This window comes from Neoarius graeffei, chromosome 18 (assembly GCF_027579695.1).
Source record: "Neoarius graeffei isolate fNeoGra1 chromosome 18, fNeoGra1.pri, whole genome shotgun sequence".
NCBI lineage: Eukaryota > Metazoa > Chordata > Actinopteri > Siluriformes > Ariidae > Neoarius > Neoarius graeffei.
The window spans coordinates 6,714,777-6,736,313 of record NC_083586.1 but is presented as its reverse complement, the minus strand read 5'-3'; the positions used below and the strand labels follow the sequence as shown (position 1 = coordinate 6,736,313).

The 21,537-nt window shown below is 42.7% G+C and overlaps 1 protein-coding gene across 3 annotated transcripts in view; it reads left to right on the top strand.

Annotated features, from left to right (window-relative positions):
- LOC132865876 (histone-lysine N-methyltransferase PRDM9-like) overlaps nucleotides 1–20,898 on the top strand; it is a 51,317-nt gene extending 30,419 nt beyond the window's left edge. For all 3 annotated transcript variants that reach the window (XM_060898387.1, XM_060898388.1, XM_060898389.1), the window contains 3 exons: nucleotides 5,656–5,723; nucleotides 5,895–6,073; nucleotides 19,789–20,898. In XM_060898387.1, coding sequence (XP_060754370.1) covers nucleotides 5,656–5,723; nucleotides 5,895–6,073; nucleotides 19,789–20,792 — 1,251 coding nt within the window. In that variant the 3' untranslated portion in view covers nucleotides 20,793–20,898. The remainder of the gene's footprint in view (nucleotides 1–5,655; nucleotides 5,724–5,894; nucleotides 6,074–19,788) is intronic.
- The last annotated feature ends 639 nt before the right edge of the window (nucleotides 20,899–21,537 follow it).

The following is a 21,537-nucleotide window of genomic DNA, read 5'->3' as shown; positions in this document are numbered from 1 at the left end:
CCATGATCACTCTGGAGGAGCTGCAGAAATCCACAGCTCAGGTGGGAGAATCTGTGCACAGGACAACTATAAGTCGTACACTCCACAAATCTGGCCTTTTTGTAACAGTGGCAAGAAGAAAGCCATTGTTGAAAGACAGGCATAAGAAGCCATGTAGGGGGGACAGCAAACATGTGGAAGAAGGTGCTTTGGTCAGATGAGACCAAAGTTGAACTTTTGGCCTAAATATGTGTGGCGCTATGTGTGGCGGAAAACTAACACTGCTCATCACCCTGCACACACCATCCCCACTGTGAAACATGGTGGTGGCAGCATCATGCTATGGGGATGCTTTTCTTCAGCAGGGACAGGGAAGCTGGTCAGAGTTGATGGGAAGATGGATGGAGCTAAATACAGGGCAATCCTGGAAGAAAACCTGTTGGAGGCTGCAAAAGACTTGAGACTGGGAAGGAGATTCACCTTCCAGCAAGACAATGACCCTAAACATACAGCCAGAGCTACAATGGAATGGTTTAGATCAAAGAATATTCATGTGTTAGAATGGCCCAGTCAAAGTCCAGACCTAAATGCCATTGAGCATCTGTGGCAAGACTTGAAAATTGCTGTTCACAGATGCTCTCCATCCAATCTGGCTGAGCTTGAGTTATTTTGCAATGAAGAATGGGCAAAAATTTCAGTGTCTAGATGTGCAAAGCTGGTAGAGACATACCACAAAAGACTTGCAGCTGTAATTGTAGCAAAAGGTGGCTCTACAAAGTATTGACGCAGGGGGGCTGAATACTAATGCACATCAAGTTTTTCAGATTTTTATTTGTTTAAAATTTTGAAGACCATTTATCATTTTCATTTCACTTCACAGTTATGTGCTACTCTGTGTTGGTCTATCACATAAAAATCTCAATAAAAAACTTTTAAGTTTGTGGTTGTAAGGTGTCAAAATGTGAAAAAATTCAAGGGGTATGAATACTTTTGCAAGGCACTGTGTGACTGTGTGTATATATATGTGTATATATATATATATATATATATATATATATATATATATATATAATATACTGTGTGTGTGTGTGTGTGTGTATGTATATATATATATATATATATATATATATATATATATATATATATATATAAAATATATATATATTTTTTTATTTTACATTTGGAAGCCTATGCCTCTAATGCCTGCTTTTTTTTTTTTTTTGTCAAATTTCTGGCCCCTCCTTTTGACCTAATTTTTGACCTTTTCTTGTCCATGGATTTTTACACTGCTTTTGCATTTGTGTAGAATGTTAATGCACGCTAGCTAACTTGGTCATGATTAACCAGTGAGAACACGCATGCAGCATGCTGTTATGTGAACCCATAATGACAGGTCCACAGAGAGAGCTGGTAAAAAGACAACAAAACAAAATCTCTGTTCATTATGCTCTGACAAATAAGGATGAGCCAAAATAGCTGGTTCTGTTCAGACGGACATCCTAGCTTACTTGTCAGAGGAATTTTTACAGCCAGGAGAAATCTTTTAGCAAAATCCATTTTACCTGCTCACATGGGGCGGCACGGTGGTGTAGTGGTTAGCGCTGTCGCCTCACAGCAAGAAGGTCCTGGGTTCGAGCCCCGTGGCCGGCGAGGGCCTTTCTGTGTGGAGTTTGCATGTTCTCCCCGTGTCCGCGTGGGTTTCCTCCGGGTGCTCCGGTTTCCCCCACAGTCCAAAGACATGCAGGTTAGGTTAACTGGTGACTCTAAATTGAGCGTAGGTGTGAATGTGAGTGTGAATGGTTGTCTGTGTCTATGTGTCAGCCCTGTGATGACCTGGCGACTTGTCCAGGGTGTACCCCGCCTTTCGCCCATAGTCAGCTGGGATAGGCTCCAGCTTGCCTGCGACCCTGTAGAAGGATAAAGCGGCTAGAGATAATGAGATGAGATGGGACCTGCTCACATGGCTTTCATAATGCTCCTGGATTCTAACAGGTATATGAGTCAGGGGACACACACACACACACACACACACACACATGTGTTGGTTTGAACAAAGTAACATCTTCATATGAAAATAGCGACCATCATCATTAGTCATAGCAAATTCCGCATAACTTCTGCATAGTGATAACACCAGCCATGTACTGGGGGGAATCATCCAGCAATACCCCTGCTGAAGTAGTCTCTCTTGAAACTACAGGGCGCATTTTACAAGTACCATGCAACTGTCTGAGAAAATTATGACAAAAATATTGATTGACTAATTACAGGGATGTGATTTTTTCCGCGAATTCGCAGAATTCTGCTTTTTTCACCTCAAAACTTGAAAAAAAAATGTTTCCGATTTTTCCCTCAAATCCACATTCGTATCCTATTCGTTCCGACTTTGTTTGAAAGATGGCAGCCTCGGATTTGCATCTTTATGCCTCGATCACGGAGGCTGCCATCTTTCAACTGTTTGTTTGAAGCGAGCGCGTTCATTGGTTGTTACAGAGCGATGGGCCAATTACGTACCTCGTTTCATCTCATTGACGTAATTACGTCATTTACGCAATTACGTCATTGAGATGAAACGAGGTACGTGATGAGCCCATCGCTCTGTAACAACCAATGAACGCGCTTGTTAGATAGCTGTACGTAAGCTCGCTTCAAACAAAGAGTTGAAAGATGGCAGCCTCCGTGATCGAGCGTAAAGATGCAAATCGAGTTAAAGAAATTGACAGAATAGTGAAAAACAAGTTCCGCTGGGAATGGTTGGAGAAAGAGGTTGCTACAGACGTTGGACATAAGACTGTGAGACATTTGTTCAGCGATTTCGTTCTTTGGGGAGAGGGCAGAGGTCTCTGGTCTACTGGGACCTCCCCTGCCCGAGCTACGAGCGTGCAAAGTCGGGCTGGAGCCCGGGATAGAAACGAAACCTAAGCGGAGCGCCGCAGCTCGCCTCGGGGCGAATTACGTCCCAAGGCGCGGGGCTAGCGGGCCCTGCTCGCGCTGGTTCTTTGGGGGGGGGGGGTGAGTGAGTGAGTGAGAGAGAGTGTGAGTGAGTGTGAGTTAGTAAGTGTGTGAGTGAGAGTGTGTGAGAGTGAGTGAGAGTGTGTGAGAGTGAGTGAGTGTGTGTGAGAGAGTGAGCGTGTGTGTCAGAGTTGCATGTTGACCATTAAATTGGCTTGAATTTGTTAATCATGACAAGTTTTTTCTTGTGTGTTTTGCTTGCCATTTTAGTACAATTTTTAAGTCAGAAAACCCCAAAACCCAGGAGCTTCGGGGGGCTTCCCCCCTTGTCCCCCCACCAGGGCGCTGCCCTAGACCAGCTAGGGGCCTGTGGCCCCCAGACCCCCGCCTAAAATTTTCAGATAATTTCACCAGCCCCAAATCACATCCCTGTAATTAGACTAGAATTAAAATTGAGTCCCAGTGATTAAATCTTGACCGAAAAAAAAGTCTAAAATGAAACTACAATTTTCAGGACATGACTAAGACTGAAACTAAATTTAAAATTCTTTGAATAAAAAATGAACACTGCTATACTGAACTAAACCAAGATTAGTTCCCAAACACTTATGGCAAATAAATATTACTTGTACAAATCCAAAATGTTTTATATAAAATCCATTCAGTGACAGAACTGACTTTAACCCTTTTGGATTGAGAGCTTCGCCGGCAAAGCTTGACAGGTTTAGAATGAGTAGGCCATGTATTTGGATAAATATCATTGAGTTTTTTATCATACAAGCATGATAAACATTACACTTTCCTATGTGCCCACTGCCAAATAATGTTATAGTTTTTAAGTTACCTAAATTAGATGAAACATAAAACTTGTCACCTTACACAGTCACTCCAGAGTCAGAGCACCGAGCGCCCACTTACGCATTCATAAAAGACTGTTCACATGGCAATGGCATGATAATCACTTTCACTCTTTCAGTTTCGATTGGTTTCTCTTTTGTTGTGGGAACACCCATCGTAAACAGGATAAAATCTGTCAGACATAGTTTAGGCTGTTTGGAGGTTAAACTTATGGCACATGGATTTTATGCACTTCAGATGATTCAGGAAAGCAATTCAATTCATGATTCATTTCACGATTTGGGACCCTTCTCATTGAATGCCCCTCCCACTGCCAAGCCTTTATGCTAAAACAGTAGGACATACATATTTTTGATGGCTAGTTAATTGTCCAAATCAGTGGAGCAGATTTAAGTTTTTGTGCTTGATTCATTCCTAAGACTGAACAGAGTCCCCTCAAGTGATCAGAACGGTTAGTCACAATGGGTGAGGTAATGCTTTTTTCACACATTCCAACACCGTTCTAAAACTGTTTTTTTACATCATCTAATTTACTTTTTAAAAAGTACAACCATGATATACATACTACATGGATATTATTGTAGCTGAACTTGTCTCGTCTTCTTCCGCTTTATCCGGGACCGGGTCGCGGAGGCAGCAGTCTAAGCATGGAAGCCCAAACTTCCCTCTCCCCAGACACCTCGGTCAGCTCCTCGGGAAGAACACCGAGGCGTTCCCAGGCCAGCCAAGAGACATAGTCCCTCCAGCGTGTCCTGGGTCTTCCCTGGGGCCTCCTCCCGGGGGGACATGCCTGGAACACCTCCCCAGGGAGGCGTCCAGGAGGCATCCGAAAAAGATGCCCGAGCCACCTCAGCTGGTTCCTCTCGATGTGGAGGAGCAGCGGCTCTACTCCGAGCTCCTCCCGAGTGACTGTGCTTCTCACCCTATCTCTAAGGGAGCGCCCAGCCACCCTGCGAAGGAAACTCATTTCGGCCGCTTGTATCCGCGATCTTGTTCTTTCGGTCATTACCCAAAGCTCATGACCATAGGTGAGAGTCGGAACATAGATCGACCGGTAAATTGAGAGCTTCGCCTTTTGGCTCAGCTCCTTCTTCACCACGACGGACCGGTAAAGCGACCGCATCACTGCGGAGGCTGCACCGATCCGCCTGTCAATCTCACGCTCCATCCTTCCCTCATTCGTGAACAAGATCCCGAGATACTTAAACTCTTCCACTTGAGGCAGGACTTCTCCACCAACCTGGAGAGGGCAAGCCACCCTTTTCCGGTCGAGAACCATGGCCTCGGACTTGGAGGTGCTGATTCTCATCCCAGCCGCTTCACACTCGACTGCAAACCGCCCCAGTGCATGCTGGAGGTCCTGGTTTGAAGAAGCCAACAGGACATCATCATCCGCAAAAAGCAGAGATGAAATCATGTGGTTCCCAAAGGACTGAACTTGTGCTGAATACAAAAAAAGTCATATGACTTTTTGAAAATACTGCTTAAATTTGTTGAAATGGACAAAATCATTAGAGTGCCAGAAAATACCCTCAGATCCCAGAGGGTTAAAGTTGCGCATTTTTGTAGCTGTCTGTTTAGAGACCAAAAGACATGGGATAGATATTTATCAGAGAGGTCTGATTCACAGCACAGCTTTGCCTTTTATGAGAAACCTTTCCTTTACCTAAATTCTGATGAACAGCCTTGCCTGCATTTTTTTACAGTGACTAAATTCATCTTGGAGCTTGTCGGCTGTTTTGTGAATCTAAAGATCGTCAAGGACCTTTAATTCAGCCTTCATGAGCCATCGTTCTCATTTCTGTATACCTCATTTAAAGGTATAGATTGATTTAGTGAAGAAAATGTAAATGTATTTTTCTACAGATACACAAGAGCATGCAGTGTGAAGAATACATCGATGCCAAAAGAGAGATGCATGTGAATTGGATGAGGTGAGGAATACACCAGTTGTTGGGTCTTTTTAGTGATTTGATTTTACAGTGCCTCGTTTGTTGGAATAACTTTATGTTCTTTTTGTCACTGATATCTTTGCCATGTTTTCTCCAAGTCTGTAACTCTAATCTGATTTTTACTTTTTCTGGAACGTTGCCTTACTCTTTTAGATATGTGAATTGTGCCCGTAATGATGAAGAACAGAATCTTATGGCATTTCGCTATCAAGGGGGAATTCTGTATCGTTGCTGTCGGCCCATTAACCCAGGACAGGAGCTCTTGGTGTGGTTTGAAGAGGAGTATGCCAAAGAACTCAGTCCTGCACCTACAGGAACAACCAGAGAGCAAGGTGTTACTTTTGTCTAAGAGGTTATAGAGGTTGTTTTCTGCATTATCTAGTGACGTATTTCTTAGCCTAACAATGTTTCTGGGATGAAAGCTGTTGTACAATGGAGTCTACAATAACCAGAGCACTCCCCCAGAGAACTCATTTTGGCCAGTTCCACCAACCAGGTAGGTCATATGGCATATGACAATGACCAACCAGAGAGGGTGAAGTCTGTCAGCTTCTTTTGAAACACATGAAGTTACCCCACTACATCTCTTGTTTTTGCGAGTCCTCTGTAAAGTCTGACTCTTCTCTATAAGAGTGCTAATTAATCTACATTTCTCACTAGTAAAACTAATACTGATGATAGAAGAAGAATAGCTGAACGTCTTCCACTCACCATACTGAATAAACTCCATGCTGGGTATTCTGAAATACTGTGGATTGTATTTGCATTTTGAGCCTTTTCCTGATGAGGACTGTGAACAACATGGTGTCCTGTCTTTAAACAAAATTGTTGTTTAAAAAAGAAATGTAGCAGCAGGTGAAAATCAAAGGGAAAAAAATGGTTTATAACCATTGGGCAACATGGTGGTGTAGAAGTTAGTAATAATAATAATACATTTTATTTAAAGGCGCCTTTCTAGCACCCAAGGACACCGTACAAAAATGAAAGACAAACCATACATTAAAATTACAAATAAAAAACATTAAAACAAGTTACAATTCAAAATTAAAAATTAGACAGTGCAGTGATTAAATTTGAAAAGCAAGTTTGAACAGGTGTGTTTTGAGTGAGGATTTGAAATGTGGAAGGGAATTGATATTTCTAAGTTCAGGAGGTAATGAGTTCCAAAGCCGGGGAGCAGAGCGGCTGAAAGCTCTGCTCCCCATGGTGGTGAGACGGGCGGAGGGGACAATCAGGTGGATAGAAGATGATGAACGAGAGGGAGTGGCAACATGGAGGAGATCGGACAGATATGAGGGAGCGAGGTTGTGGATGGCCTTGAAAGTTAACAGAAGGATTTTGAATTCAATTCAAAACTTGACTGGGAGCCAGTGGAGCTGCTGCAAGATGGGCGTGATGTGGTGAATGGAGGGAGTTCTGGTGATGATGCGGGCAGCTGAAATCTGGACCAGTTGGATCTTATGGACAGATTTGTGAGGGAGACCAGAGAGGAGGGAGTTGCAGTAATCCAGACGAGAAGTGACGAGGCTGTGGACAAGAATAGCAGTGGCATGGGGAGTAAAGGAGGGGCGGAGACGGTTGATATTGCGTAAATGGAAATATGCAGACCGGGTAATGTTATTGATGTGGGATTGGAAGGAAAGAGTGCTGTCGAGGATGACACCCAGACTCTTAACCTGTGGGGAGGGGGAGACAGAGCAATTGTCAATATAAAGAGAGAAACTGTCAATTTTGGATAGTGACGATTTGGTGCCAATGAGGAGAACCTCAGTTTTGTCACTGTTTAGTTTGAGGAAGTTGGAGGAGAACCAGATTTTTATTTCTGCTAGGCAGTCAGTAAGGGAGGAGGGTGGAAGGTAGGAAGTGGGTTTACTGGAGAGGTAGAGCTGGGTGTCATCCGCATAGCAGTGGAAACTGATGTTATATTTACGGAAGATGTTGTCAAGGGGAAGGAGATAAATGATGAAAAGGAGGGGCCCCAGGACAGAGCCCTGGGGCACACCTGAAGTGACAGGGGAAGGGTGGGATGTGAAAGATTTAAGCTGAATGAACTGAGTGCGGCAGGAAAGATAAGATTTAAACCAGTCAAGGGGGGTGTGAGTTAGTCTGGCTAACGCGACAAAGCTCTACGAGCTATTAGTCTGGCCAAGATATTAAGCCCAACCGTTTCCCAGAGCCCGTGGTTGACCCGCCTCCCTGAAATGCCTCAGTTTGCTACTGGTCGAAGCCAGAAAAGGCTGTGACGAAGCTTAAACCAATCACATCACTCTTTCCTCTGACGTATGCGACGCGAAAGGGCTAACTGGTAGATTAAACTCTTACCGAAGCCGGTCGGGACCAAGGCAAAAACGTCCTTCCTTTCAATAAATACCTCCAGGGCTGCTCTTTGCTCCGTTTTCAATGAGAACTTCCTGTTGAATGCTTTCAATACAGCATCTATGCGTAATAGATGCGGAAGCATGAATGAAGCGCTTCCGGCATAGATTCTGTAAACAATCTATGGCTTCCGGTCGCAGTTCTACTATGTCAGTGCCTTGAACACGCCTCTACCCAGGGCCATTGGAGATGCTCAAAGTTGATTGGTTCCCGATTTTTCGGGAGCTTGGAAGAGCTGTAGATAGCTTGCCTTGCCAGACTAAGCTCGCAACAGGCCCTCGTGTTGCATCACGCTTAGGATGGGCGGGCCCAGGCTAGGTGTGAGTGATACCAATGGATGCTAATCTGTTGAGGAGGGTGAAGCAACAAATGGTATCGAAGGCTGCACTCAGGTCAAGGAGGATGAGGATGGTGAGTAAACCAGAATCAGCTGCCATGAGGAGATCATTGGTGATTTTGATTAGAGCTGTTTCTGTGCTATGGACGGGACGGAAACCAGACTGAAACTGTTCATACAGGTTATTGTGAGACAGATGGAAGTGGAGTTGATTACCTACTGTTTTTTCAATAATTTTGGAAATGAAGGGTAGATTAGAGATAGGGCATAGGTTATTGAAATTGGTAGGCTCTGCACCGGGTTTTTTCAATATTGGTGTTATTGCAGCAGTCTTAAAGGATGTAGGAACAGTTCCAGTGGAAAGAGAGGAATGGATGATGGAAGAGATGAAAGGGACCAGAGAAGGAAGGCAGGCTTTAACAAGAAAAGTGGGGAGGGGGTCCAGCTGACATGTGGATGGCTTAGACCAGGGGTGCCCACAATATTTTGATTCGCGAGCTACTTTTAAAATGACCATGTTAATATGATCTACTCGGACTAGGTTGTTACCACTACTAGGCCTACTATGACTACTAGTACTGCTACTACTACTACTACTACTAATAATAATAATAATAATGACACTTGTTTTGATTTATAAACATTCATATGCAATTTGTTTAATAATATGCAAACATGCATACAAAAAGGTGACTGAAATTTACATTCAAATTATGTTAAATGCATAAGCTTTGTACTCCTAAACGTATTTTTGTTCAAATCACTGTTAACTTTTATAAACCGCAAACTACTAATTAAACATGAAACAAGCCCACTGTAAAAAAAAAAAAAAAATGGGCTATGTTTAGAAAAAAAAAGTTTAATGCATCCAGACAGGCATTGTAAACCCCAAAACATTTTTGTTCACATCAATTGACTTTTGTATAGCCTGCTAGACAGAGATTTGACATTTACAACAATTTTATATAAAAACATTTTTCCTTTTATATTTTTTTTAATTTTTTTTTTTAACCGTGGAACTTAGCAACAGCACAACATTAATACATAGCATACTGATGTAGGCCCTAAATCAGATCTTAATCCGATGATGATCGGCACTGGAGGGAGTCAGAGAGGGCTGCATAGTCCGGACAGTAGCTGCTGGTAGCGAGCCTCAAGCAGGCCTCGAGATGATCGTCGGACATACTGGAGCGGTATTTGGACTTAATGATCTTCATATGCGAAAAGGCCGACTCGCACAAATAAGTGGAGCCGAACAATGCGGTTAAGGAGGTGGCACATTGCCGCATGTTCGGGTACTTCGCCTCCGTGAGTAAATTCCAAAACGGCCCATGCGCCCTGGACTTCAACTCGATGTCAGACTGCAGCATCAGCATCTCGTCTTGCACGGCAGACGTGTTCAGCTGAAACAGTGCCGCAACTTTTGAGGCGAGGGAATCCACCTCAGTATCTTCCCCGAATGGGTGGCGCATGAATGTAGCTAGTGGCTCGAGCAAAGCAAAGTCTTGAAATCGCTTCTCAAACTCTGACTGGAGAATTTCAATCTGCTCAGTGTAGCGCGCACTGTTAAGTTGCGCAAACGCCCTCCCTTGCATCTCCAGCTCCGAGGCGAGGTTTCGGAAGTTTCCTAAATCACGGCGCTGCATCTTTGAAACCAGCAGTTTCATTTTACTGGTTGTCATGGTAACCTAATGTAACATTTTTTTTGACGCAGCGCTTGGCTGACATTTCGCTTCAGGGAAAAAGCGAATTTGTTTACATGTAAAAATGACCACGACGTTTTTTTTTTTAATTTCATAACAAATATATTAATATTTACATATCAATCATGAGATCTACCATCCCTGCCTTCGAGATCGACCGGTCGATCGCGATCGACGTAGTGGGCACCCAGGGCTTAGACTTACGGATGAGGCGGTGGGAAGCTGGAAGGAGGAGGAGTGAGAGGGTGGAGGAAGTTCAGGTAAACTGATGGGGGTGGATTGTGAATCGAGATACTGGTGAATTGTTTGGATTTTTTCAGCAAAGAATGACATGAGGGAGTTACAGAAAGCAGGTGAGTACAGGTGAGGTGGTAGGGAGTCTGGGGGTTGGCTGAAGTTCTTGAGCAGTGAAAACAGTGATTTGGTGTTAACTTCGTTAGAACAGATTATACCAGAGAAATAGTTGGATTTGGCTTGAGCAATACAGTCCTTGTAATGAAGTACATGATTGTTGTACATGTCTTTGTGAACAAATAGTGCAGTTTTCTTGTAAAGTCGCTCAAGTTGTCGGCCTTTGGCTTTCATGAGCCGAAGTTCAGGTGTAAACCAGGGAGCAGAACGGGAGAAGGAGACAGACCTGTTTTTTTAGTGGAGCAAGGGAATTAACGATGGTGTGAAGGCCTGTGTTGTACTGTGAGACCAGCTCTTCCGGAGTGGTTAAATTGTGAATGTCCAAGAGGGAGTCAGTGCTAGAGGAGAGAGAATTCAAGTTGATATCCTTTATATTACGGAAAGAAATAAGATGAGGGAGCTTAGTAGTGGAGAGAGAGAGTTTGGTATTAAACGAGGAGGAAGTGGTCAGTTATAGGGAGTTCATCTGCTGTACAGTCAAGGGGGGAGATACCAGAGCAACAAATTAAGTCCAAGATGTGACCTTTGGAGTGAGTGGGAAAATTGGTGTGCTGCTGAAAACCAAAACTCTCAAGGCAGGATGAAAAGTCTCTGGTAAGAGTGTTGTTGATATTGTCCATGTGGATGTTGAAATCTCCCAACAAAATAATGTTTGGTGAGAGAGTGGAGAGGTGTGTCAACAGAGCAGCAAAATCATTTAAAAAGTTTTTGTTTGGTTTGGGGGGGCGGTAGACAGTTGCAATGATGGTGGGAGTAGATCCAGACAGTTGACATACAGTGAATTCAAAGGAGCTGAAGGCAGGTCGAGACACTGGCGAGACTTTCCGTTTATCGCGGTAAATTATTGGGAGACCTCCTCCCCGGCCGGAGCCACTAGGTTGACAGATGTAAACAAACCCCGGAGGAGTTGATTCATTGAGTTGGGAAAAGTCATTAGGTTGTTGCCATGTCTCAGTTAAACAGAGAAAGTCAAACTTACGGTCAATGAGGAGATCCTGGATGAGAGACCCTTTGCTCGTAAGGGAGCGGATGTTGAGTAGACCGAAGTTGACAGTGGTGTTGTCACCTATGACAGCAATGTTAGCCAACCGAGCTGGGCTGGCTAGCACACTGTGGTCAACAACTCGACCGGTGTTTCGTGGAGGGCGATGAGAGATGGACCAGATGGATTTTATTGTTGTCGAGGTGTCTTGATGAAGGCTCCGGTGGGATCCACGGTGAATGTATCTCCGGCGAGGCTGGGAGGCGATGTCCGGATGAAAGTCAAGTAGAGCCAGCGGAGGCGCAGACAGGTGGAAATGTAGCCGGAGAAGCTCCGCAGCTGAGTACTGGAGCAAACCAGTCGCGGGTTGGTGGACCAGCAACAGGAGAGGCCAGATAATCATGGACCAGATATATATCATATCGGACCACATTGTGCACAGGGACCCAGTCCCTTGGACACCAGGGCAAGCAGAGCCAGGTGAGAAGTTAAAATCACTTTAAAAGTGGTTAGAAGTTGCCAGCGAGCAGCGGCAGCCAGTTGCGCCAGCGTTCACTCAGCCGGAACCGGAAGTTAGTACTGTCCCCTCACAAGAATAACTTTTGAGCCCAGCAGCCTTTCTGTGTGGAGTTTGCATGTTCTCCCCGTGTCTGTCTGGGTTTTCTCCAGGTGCTCCGGTTTCCCCCACAGTTCAAAGACATGCAGTTAGGTTAACATGGGGTGGCCTTTGGCTGAGGTGCCCTTGAGCGAGGCACCTAATCCCCAACTGCTCCCTGTAGCTCCCTGTAGCGCAGCTGCCCGCTGCTCTGTGTGTGTGTGTGTGTGTGTGTGTGTGTGTGTGTGTTTTTCCACTGCTTCAGATATGTTAAATGCAGAGAGGAATTTCACAAGTGTATGTATGATGAAGAAAGTTCTTCAATAAATGCAGTGTATCATCTTGAAATCGTTTGTGGATGTGATCAAAAAACACTTGTGGATAAAATCAATACTTTTTTTGGGCTTTTGAAGAGTCTGGTTACATTTGGCCATTTGTTAACATTTTATGAAGACTTGGCTTTTATAAAAATCTCAGATTTACAAAAGGCTGATTTGCTTTATATTCAAGTGCATGTTGATGAATGCAAATCACCCCTAAATTAGCACACCCCCAGATGAGTTGCATTTGGTGAAGCCCACGAAACTAAAATGGGGGGGGGGGATGTCATGATAATTGTGGGCACTAAGTGCAGCACACAGGGAAGCTTCTTTTTTTCAAAGCAAGAAAAAGAGGATTGTCACATAAACAAACTAAACTATTATTTTGATATTTTAATGACTATTTGAAAATCATAACCCATCTCTAGGGTTAATTGATTGAATATATAGTAAACCACAAAATACTGTTGTATTTTTCTTCATCATGCACAATTTAACCAGAGGTTAGCGTAAAATGTATGCCCTGTGGCATACATTTAGCCACATACAGTAGCATAACAGAAAAGTGTCTTCCCCATCATCCAGATGCCACTCCAAGTCTTCATAAAATGCCACTTTTGAATCCTGATGATGCCACAGTCATCTGTGGTTGGGAGCTCAAGAGAGCAAAATTGTCTGGGCTCTCTGGGTGGGCGAGATGGCATGCGCTCTGTTCCCTGCCATCAATTACACTAGCCAGTTATGGGTGCGTGTGAACACAATAGGAAGTGAGTGGATTGGGCTTCCCTCTGAGTGTACTTTGCCACCCCTGATGATGTATGAGTAAAAGATGCGGTCAACTGGTGTAACTTGTCTTGGAGGAAGCACATGATCACCTTAGCCCTCCCTGGTTGGTAGCTGTTATGTGATGCTGAAGAGCAGTCTGATGGGTGGGAATTGGCCATGGCTAAATTAGGGGAAAAAAAACACATGCTCTATCACAGCAAACGCACAACATAGGATAATGCTGTCAGACTTCCCCCATATTACAGAAACACACGGTGGGACGGGGGGCATATTATACCTTCAGTGTAATACAATCAGCTGGCTGGAGAGAAGTTAGTTGAACACACGTGCAGCATGCAGACAAAATCATTAGAGTGCCAGAAAATACCCTCAGACCCCAGAGGGTTAAAGTTACACATTTTTGTAGTGGTCTGTTTAGAGACTAAAACACATTTAACCAGGCAACGTTGTTAATTGGCTAATACAGATGTCAGTCAAACCCATCAACTATTATACTATACAATGGTTATATAACTCCTTAAACTCTTGCAGCTGAAGAACTTAAATATGTTAAGGAACAAGTAGCATCTGATGAATGAATAATTAAACACATGGAGATTTGGTTTGCTTTATGACAAATCACACTATGGCATTCTTGAAATACTGCAGTAAGGAAATTCCTATATTGCTGCAGTACTTGAATGCCATCTGAACTGTTGCAGCATGTCCCTTTTTATAAGCCTACCTTTTTTTTTCTTAAATTAAATAACTTCTTTGTTTTAATTTATGAATGTTGGCTTTCTTTCTTTCATCAATTACATTTATATGAATCAACTGGGTTTCATAAAATCCCACAATTTCATTTCATTAAATTTGTGTGTAATTGAAATTAATAAGCATTCTAAATGTGACAACCTAATCCATATGAAAAAATACAGACTTGCTTGTGTAAATGCTACTAGAAACTACTTGCAAATAAATCTACTATCCAGCTTGATAAATAAGGCCCATTGTTGTATCTTTCAAAACCTTGAATGCTAGGGCTGAATTTCCTTCTCAATCCTAGATGAGCTGTTAATAAGGCTAGGCTTGCCTTATTGACATTATATCAAACAGAAAGCAACAACTCCCCCTTGGTCACTCAGACCCATTGGGCTATGGCCAGTGCTGTGCATAGCTGCTGCTCCAGCACCTTATTGAATCTACCAGTATTCCTAGGGAGAGGCTGCTATATCTTAGTCCTCAAACTTTTTAGGGCCCGAGCGATGCACCATAGGTGCAACACCCTATTGTTTTCGTCCTGTTTTTTATTATTATTATTATTATTGCCCGAGCCGTAGGTGCAATAATACGTTCGTTCTTCTTATTATGTTTTTTTCTCCATGCAAAAACTCATGTTTGAGGCACTTGCGATGCTCAAAAACTTTCAAATTTTGGTACGCTGATCAAATGTGCATAAAATCAGTTACATTGAGCAAGGGACTGAGCGTGGTCCTGGAGCTCTATAGCGCCCCCGAGAACAAGCTGTGGTTGAGATGAAGTTGCTCGGATTGGCACGAGATTTGGTCTGATTGATACTCTTGTGATGTAGGACAAAGATCACTTGTTTGTATTTGACTCTGCCCAACAGGAAGTCAGCCATGTTGGATGGAATGTGGGATTTTGAAATATTCTCGTGCTGTTTTGAGGGGCTTACAAAGGCTAAAAACTCATGAGATTTTGCACATATATTTGTCCTAGGATGCAATTTGAGGTGATATGGTACATTAGTCTAGGTGGGCTTCCTTAACTCCATAGTGCCACCTAGTTCAAAAATACAGATTTGACAACTTGTACATATTCAAAAACTCATGAAATTTGGTACAAACGTCAGTCATGCGCACCACTACTCAGCCATAAGGGCTTGACCCCAGGTGTTTCTGGGGGAATCCAAAGTGCCCCCATATGGCATTGAGACTCTTGCCCGGTATATAGGTTGACCTATCCTTGTCAAGCTTGGTAGGTGTTTGGAGTGCCCTGAGACGAACAAAATTCCCTGTACATTGCATCAGCCATACTCAACAGGAAGTGAGATTTTTGGTTTTGTGCGTTTTGACACGTTATGTTTTAACAAACTCCTCCTAGGCGGTTTGTTGGATCCATGCCATATTTGGTATACATAATGGCAAGATGTTGCTGATGTTAAATTCCGAAGGGATTTGCAATATGTTGCAAGATGTTGAAATGCCGAACCAATGAATTTATATGTTACACCACACAAACAGGAAGTGAGTCACCATACATTGCCTGATATGGCTCAAACTTCACAGGTTATAGGATATCGTTGTTCTGAAGATATCCACATGCCCAAACAGGCCTTTAGATTACACTAATTTGGGAGCGAATTAGTGTAACCTAAAGGAGCGAAGCGACTGCGCGAATGAGCGTAGCGATAAATACATTAAAACAAAAATCTCCTTAGTATGAGTCTCATACAGAATGTTGAATATTTGGCACAACAAGATGATTACCATATTTTTCGGACTATAAGTCGCTCTGGAGTATAAGTCGCACCAGCCACAAAATGCATAATAAAGAAGAAAAAAACATATACAAGTCGCACTGGACTATAAGTCGCATTTTTTGGGGAAATTTATTTGATAAAATCCGAGACCAAGAACAGACATTTCATCTTGAAAGGCAATTAAAAATAATAATGGATTAGAGAACAACAGGCCGAATAGGGTTACGGTATGCTAATGTAACACATTCAGCTACATGACGCATAGACAATGAACTGAGTACGTGTCTGGTATGTTAATGTAACATATTAACAGTTATTCAGATAACTATAGCATAAAGAACATGCTAACAAGTTTGCCAAACCATCAATCTCACTCCAAATCACTAAATCCATTGAATTCTTCATCCTCAGTGTCAATTCTAAACAAATCCTCCAACTCCGGAGGTAGACGAAGCACCGCTTCCTCTTCCGCGTCGCTTTCATCAGACTCGTCATCAGTTGCAGTTCCAATTATTCCGGCCTTTCTGAATCCTGACAGGATGGTTTCTGTTGTCACTGAAGCCCATGCTTTGTCGATCCATCCAATGACTTCCAGGAAAGTTGCGTGGCGCATTCTCCCGGTTGCCGTGAAGCTGTGCTCTCCATCCATCATCCACTGCTCCCACAGGTTATGCAAGACTGCCTTAAAGCTCCGGTTCACAGAAATGTCAAGTGGCTGGAGTATTTTGGTTAAGCCTCCAGGGATGATGGCAGGTATGGAGTTGAAAACTTTTAATTTATCTTTGAACTGTGGCGTGATGTGCGCTCGCATGCTGTCCATCACAAGCAGGGCTTTGCGCGTTCTAAAGAAGCCATCCGGACGCTTAGTGTAGCACTTCGTAAGCCATAAGTTCATCATTTCTTGATCCATCCACCCTTTCTCATTCACTGCGACGGCAACTGAGGGGGATTGGATTTTTGGCATGGTTTTTCGTTTGAAAATGACCATTGGTGGCAATTTTGATCCATCTCCACAACATGCCAGCACCACTGTGAAGTGTGATTTCTCATGACCAGTTGTTACTGTATTCACACTCTAGCCCTTTCTCTGCGACACTTCGGCCCATGGGAATGTCAAACGTGAGGGGGACCTCATCCATGTTAATAATATGATCCGGTGTCACGTTGTGCTCAGTTACATGCTTTTCAACGAACTCACGGAAACTGTCGACCTTGGCTTGGAAGTCTGCTGGCAGTTTTTGGGACATCGTTGTCCTTGCTCTGATAGAGAGGCGGTTGCGTTGCATGAAGCGGTAACACCAAGAAGGTCCTCCCGCAAAGTCATTTATATTCATCTCCTTGGCAACTACCTGGGCGTGGAGATGCAACTGCACTGTTGGCAAGCCTCTCCCGGCAGCACGTTGTTCAAGCACCCATGTGCAAACTCGTTCCTCTAGCTGTGGCCACCTAGCTTTTAGCCCGCGATTAGCCTTTTTTTGTTTTCTTCATTGCAGTAAGAGTAACCTCCGCTTTTCGCCAGTCCCTCACAAGTTTCTCGCTCACTCCAAACTTTCTTTCTGCTGCTCGATTACCGTTTTCGGCTGCATATTTTACTACTTGCAGCTTGTAATCTGCAGAATATGATTTTCTTTTTGATGGCATTTTTTTTCAGCCCTTCTCAGTTGTCTTTATAAGTTACTGGTAATGTTGAAATTTAAAATTTTCAGTGGTACAGAAGTAGCAGGTACAGGTACACAAGCCTAGAGCGCCCTCTTGTGGTTGTCAGTGTGAAAATAACGAACATGTGAAATTATAAAATAATGTGTTTAATAATTTCACATATAAGTCGCTCCAGAGTACAAGTCGCACCCCCAGCCAAACTATGAAAAAAAGTGCGACTTATAGTCCGGAAAATACGGTAGATCATATGAACTATAAAGTAAATTTATATAAAACAGGTTTAAGAAACACTGACGTTTGCTTCTGGAATGATGAACAAAAAGTAAACAATATGCCCAAAATACCTGAAACAAAAATCTCCTTAGTATGAGTCTCATACAGAATGCTGAATATTTGGCACAAGATGATTATATCTCATGAACAATAAATAAAAGATAAAACATGCTAAGAAACACTGGTTTGCAACTGGAGCAGTGAACAAAAAGTAAACAATATGCCCAAAATACATAAAACAAAAATCTCCTTAGTATGAGTATTATGAACATTAGACTCGCAAACACATGTACAAGTCTATTGCTGAACTAACCCAACACAGCCTATGTATGCTATTATGTACTAAGCCTGTTTGATTTAACTATGGCAGTGCTGTAGGTCAATTGAAAGACTATCATATGGTATCTGCCAGTGTTCAAACAACCCGATCTGTCATTTCATTCAGACTTCTAGTGTAATTTTACATGTCTGTCCTTATTGAACTTAGTGTCAAATATGTTGACCACCTCCTCCACGAATTTGTCCTCTAGTGAAAGGGGAAACAGCTGTATCCGAAGTAGTTTCTCCAAGGTTTCATCTTTCATAGATGATGTGTGATATCAGAAGTCTATTAATAGACTTCTGGTGATATATATTATAATAAAATGACAACAGCAAATTTCTTTTGTTTTCAATGTAAACAAAGGAAGGAGTTGTTATTGGACGCACCTTGTCATCTCCTGAAGTCTCGTTGTTGCAGTTGGACACGCTTGCTGTTGGGAGTGGTAGTGTTGTAATTGATGAGCCTTGCCTTGCACTTAAAAATCGGTCCAAAGGCCCAGTTTGTTTCTTGCTTTCAGGCTGAAGCCTTGCCAGACGGCGGCTCTCATAAGTGTCGCTTTGCTTGTTGTGTGAGCGTCCTGTAGTAATGGGCCGTCCTCGCGGCATCGTGGCTTCCAGAAAATCAAAGCAGAAACGCTAGCATATGAGTCAATGGCAGATGCCTTAACCAATCAAACCTCGGGAATCCAACTTCCGCCAATCAGGAAAGAGACTGGTACCTTTCTGAGTGGGTTATAGGTAATGTTCCGTTGCTTGCTTGACATTTTCGGTCAATTTTGGAAATAATTGTTTTGATCGGAAATCGGAACAATCAAGGTGTGATAAAGATGCACCCTTTTTTCCTTGATTAATTTGGGGACGCTAATTTGGGCACACCATTAAACGGCCTGGCCAAGGTGTAATTTAAAGGCCTGCCAAAGACACCCTCTGGTATAGCGCCACCATTTAGACATGGACAGTAATGACTCCATTGCCAAAACACGCATTACATTTTTATATACTCTTCCTAGGCGGTTTGTTGGATTCATACCATATTTGGTATACATCATCTCAAGATGTTATTGATTTTAAGTTACAAAGGGATTTGTGATATCTTGCAAGATGTTGAAATGGCGAAACAATAAATTTATGCCCCACGAACAGGAAGCATGTCAAATTCACCATGCATTGCCTGATATGACTAAAAGTTCACAGGTTATATGAGATGATGGTTCTGACGATATCCACATGCGCAGTTTGACCCTTTGGTATAGCGCCACCATTTGGACCTGGACAGTAATGATTCCACTACCAAAAAACTCACTCATGAAATTTGGTACACATATCGCCAGTCCTGGCCACTGGTACTCATGGATAGAGGCTTGACCCCAGGTGTGTCATTGAGACTTCTGTCCGGTATATAGTTTCACCTGTCCATGTCATAAATTCATCATGCATTGCCTGATAGAGCTAAAACCTCACAGGTTATAAGACATCAGGGTTCTGATGATATCCCCATGCCCAAAGTGAGCTTCTTGTGTAGCACCACCATTTGGACCAGGACAGTAATGATTCCATTGCTGAAAAACTCATGAAATTTGGAACACACATCAGTCCTGGCCACTGTTACTCGGGGATAAAGGCTTGGCCCTGGGTGCAATGCCCTCTTGTTTTCAGCATGTTCTCGTCTTCATTCATGTAGAATCTTGAATGTTTGAGGTTCAGTAAAAATGTTCCCTTACATTGGGTTAGTGTTGTCGCATTTTATCATCATGTTACATTTTGTTAAATTTCTGATATTTTTTGTTTTTTCACTTCTCCAGAAATAAAGAACGTTCTGCTGCAAGTGTTTTCCTGCTCCACATGTCCTCGTTCCTATGCATCTCAAATTTACCTCGACAAACACGTACAGAGATGCCATTATGAAGAGTATGTGAGACTGCAGGAATCAGGAAAGACCAAATATGAGCTTCAGATCCCCTCCAAATGCTCAAGTAGTCCGCCAACATCAACTGATACTCTCAGTTCTGACATTTCTCACAATGACAGACAGAAGGGAATTCACCGCTGCTCAGACTGTGGAAAGAGTTTTGGTCATCAGAATGCACTCAAGACACACCAGTGCAGTCACAAAGGAGGAAAGCCAAATTACTGCTCACAGTGTGGAAAGAGTTTTACTGAACAGAGTGCTCTCCAACGACACCAACACATTAACACAGGAGAGAAGCCGTATCACTGCTCACAGTGTGGAAAGAGTTTTACTCATCGGAGTGTTCTCCAAACACACCAGCTCATTCACACAGGAGAGAAGCCGTATCGCTGCTCACAGTGTGGAAAGAGTTTTACTCGTCAGAGTGATCTCCAAAAACACCAGCGCATTCACACAGGAGAGAAGCCGTATCATTGCTCACAGTGTGGAAAGAATTTTACTCAACAAAGTAACCTTCAAATACACCAGCGTATTCACACAGGAGAGAAACCATATCACTGCTCACAGTGTGGGAAGAGTTTTACTCTTCAGAGTCATCTCCGAAAACACCAGCGCATTCACACAGGAGAGAAGCCATATCACTGCTCACAGTGTGGAATGAGTTTTACTCAAGAGAGTGCTTGCCAACGACACCAGCGCATTCACACAGGAGAGAAGCCGTATCACTGCTCACAGTGTGGAAAGAGTTTTACTCAGCAGGGTAATCTTCAAATACACCAGCGCATTCACACAGGCGAGAAGCCGTATCACTGCTCACAGTGTGGGAAGAGTTTTACTCAGCAGAGTAATCTCCAAATACACCAGCGCCTTCACACAGGAGAGAAGCCGTATCACTGATCACAGTCTGGAAAGACGTTTCCTACATTTTTAAGACCTACAAGTGCACTAAGTCCGAGACATTGCATGATTTAAAGTTGTCAAATTAAATATGCTTATCACTACAGTTTTGGCTGAAAATTACCTGTACTTTGAATTTTATTGTTCATGTTATGACTGTTTTAAAATATGTAATCTTAGAATGATGTTTAAAACAAAACTATTAATGTTTTCTTTTGATCTGAAGTAGTCATTAAGTAGTCCTTAATTACCACCATATAACTAAAGATTTAACTGCACCACTATTATCAATGTAGTAGTGCAGCATGAGACTAATTGTTAATGGAATTATTACTGATCAAGAGTTTAATGTACTATATTTAACAGAAATGTGGATCAAACTAAATGAGTATGGAACATTTAAATGAAGCTTGTCCAGCTATAAGCATCAGCCTCATCTAACTGGTAGAGGAGAAGGCATCACAGTTATTTGTAATGATGATCTAGGAATCATATATAAAAACCTGAACAAAAATTCAGTATGTTTGAATTTCTTTATACTAAAATGTAGCCAAAAGTATAAGCTACCTAGTTTATTTAGCTAATTATTATTTACAGACCTGTGGTCTATATTTTGAATTTCTTTCTGTATTTGCAGATTTCATCTCAAACCTGGTGGTTTATTTCCACAAAGAATTAATTGTTGGAGACATTATTCATTTTGATCACCTGGAAGACACTCTGAGACCAGCCTTCGTGTCCATTC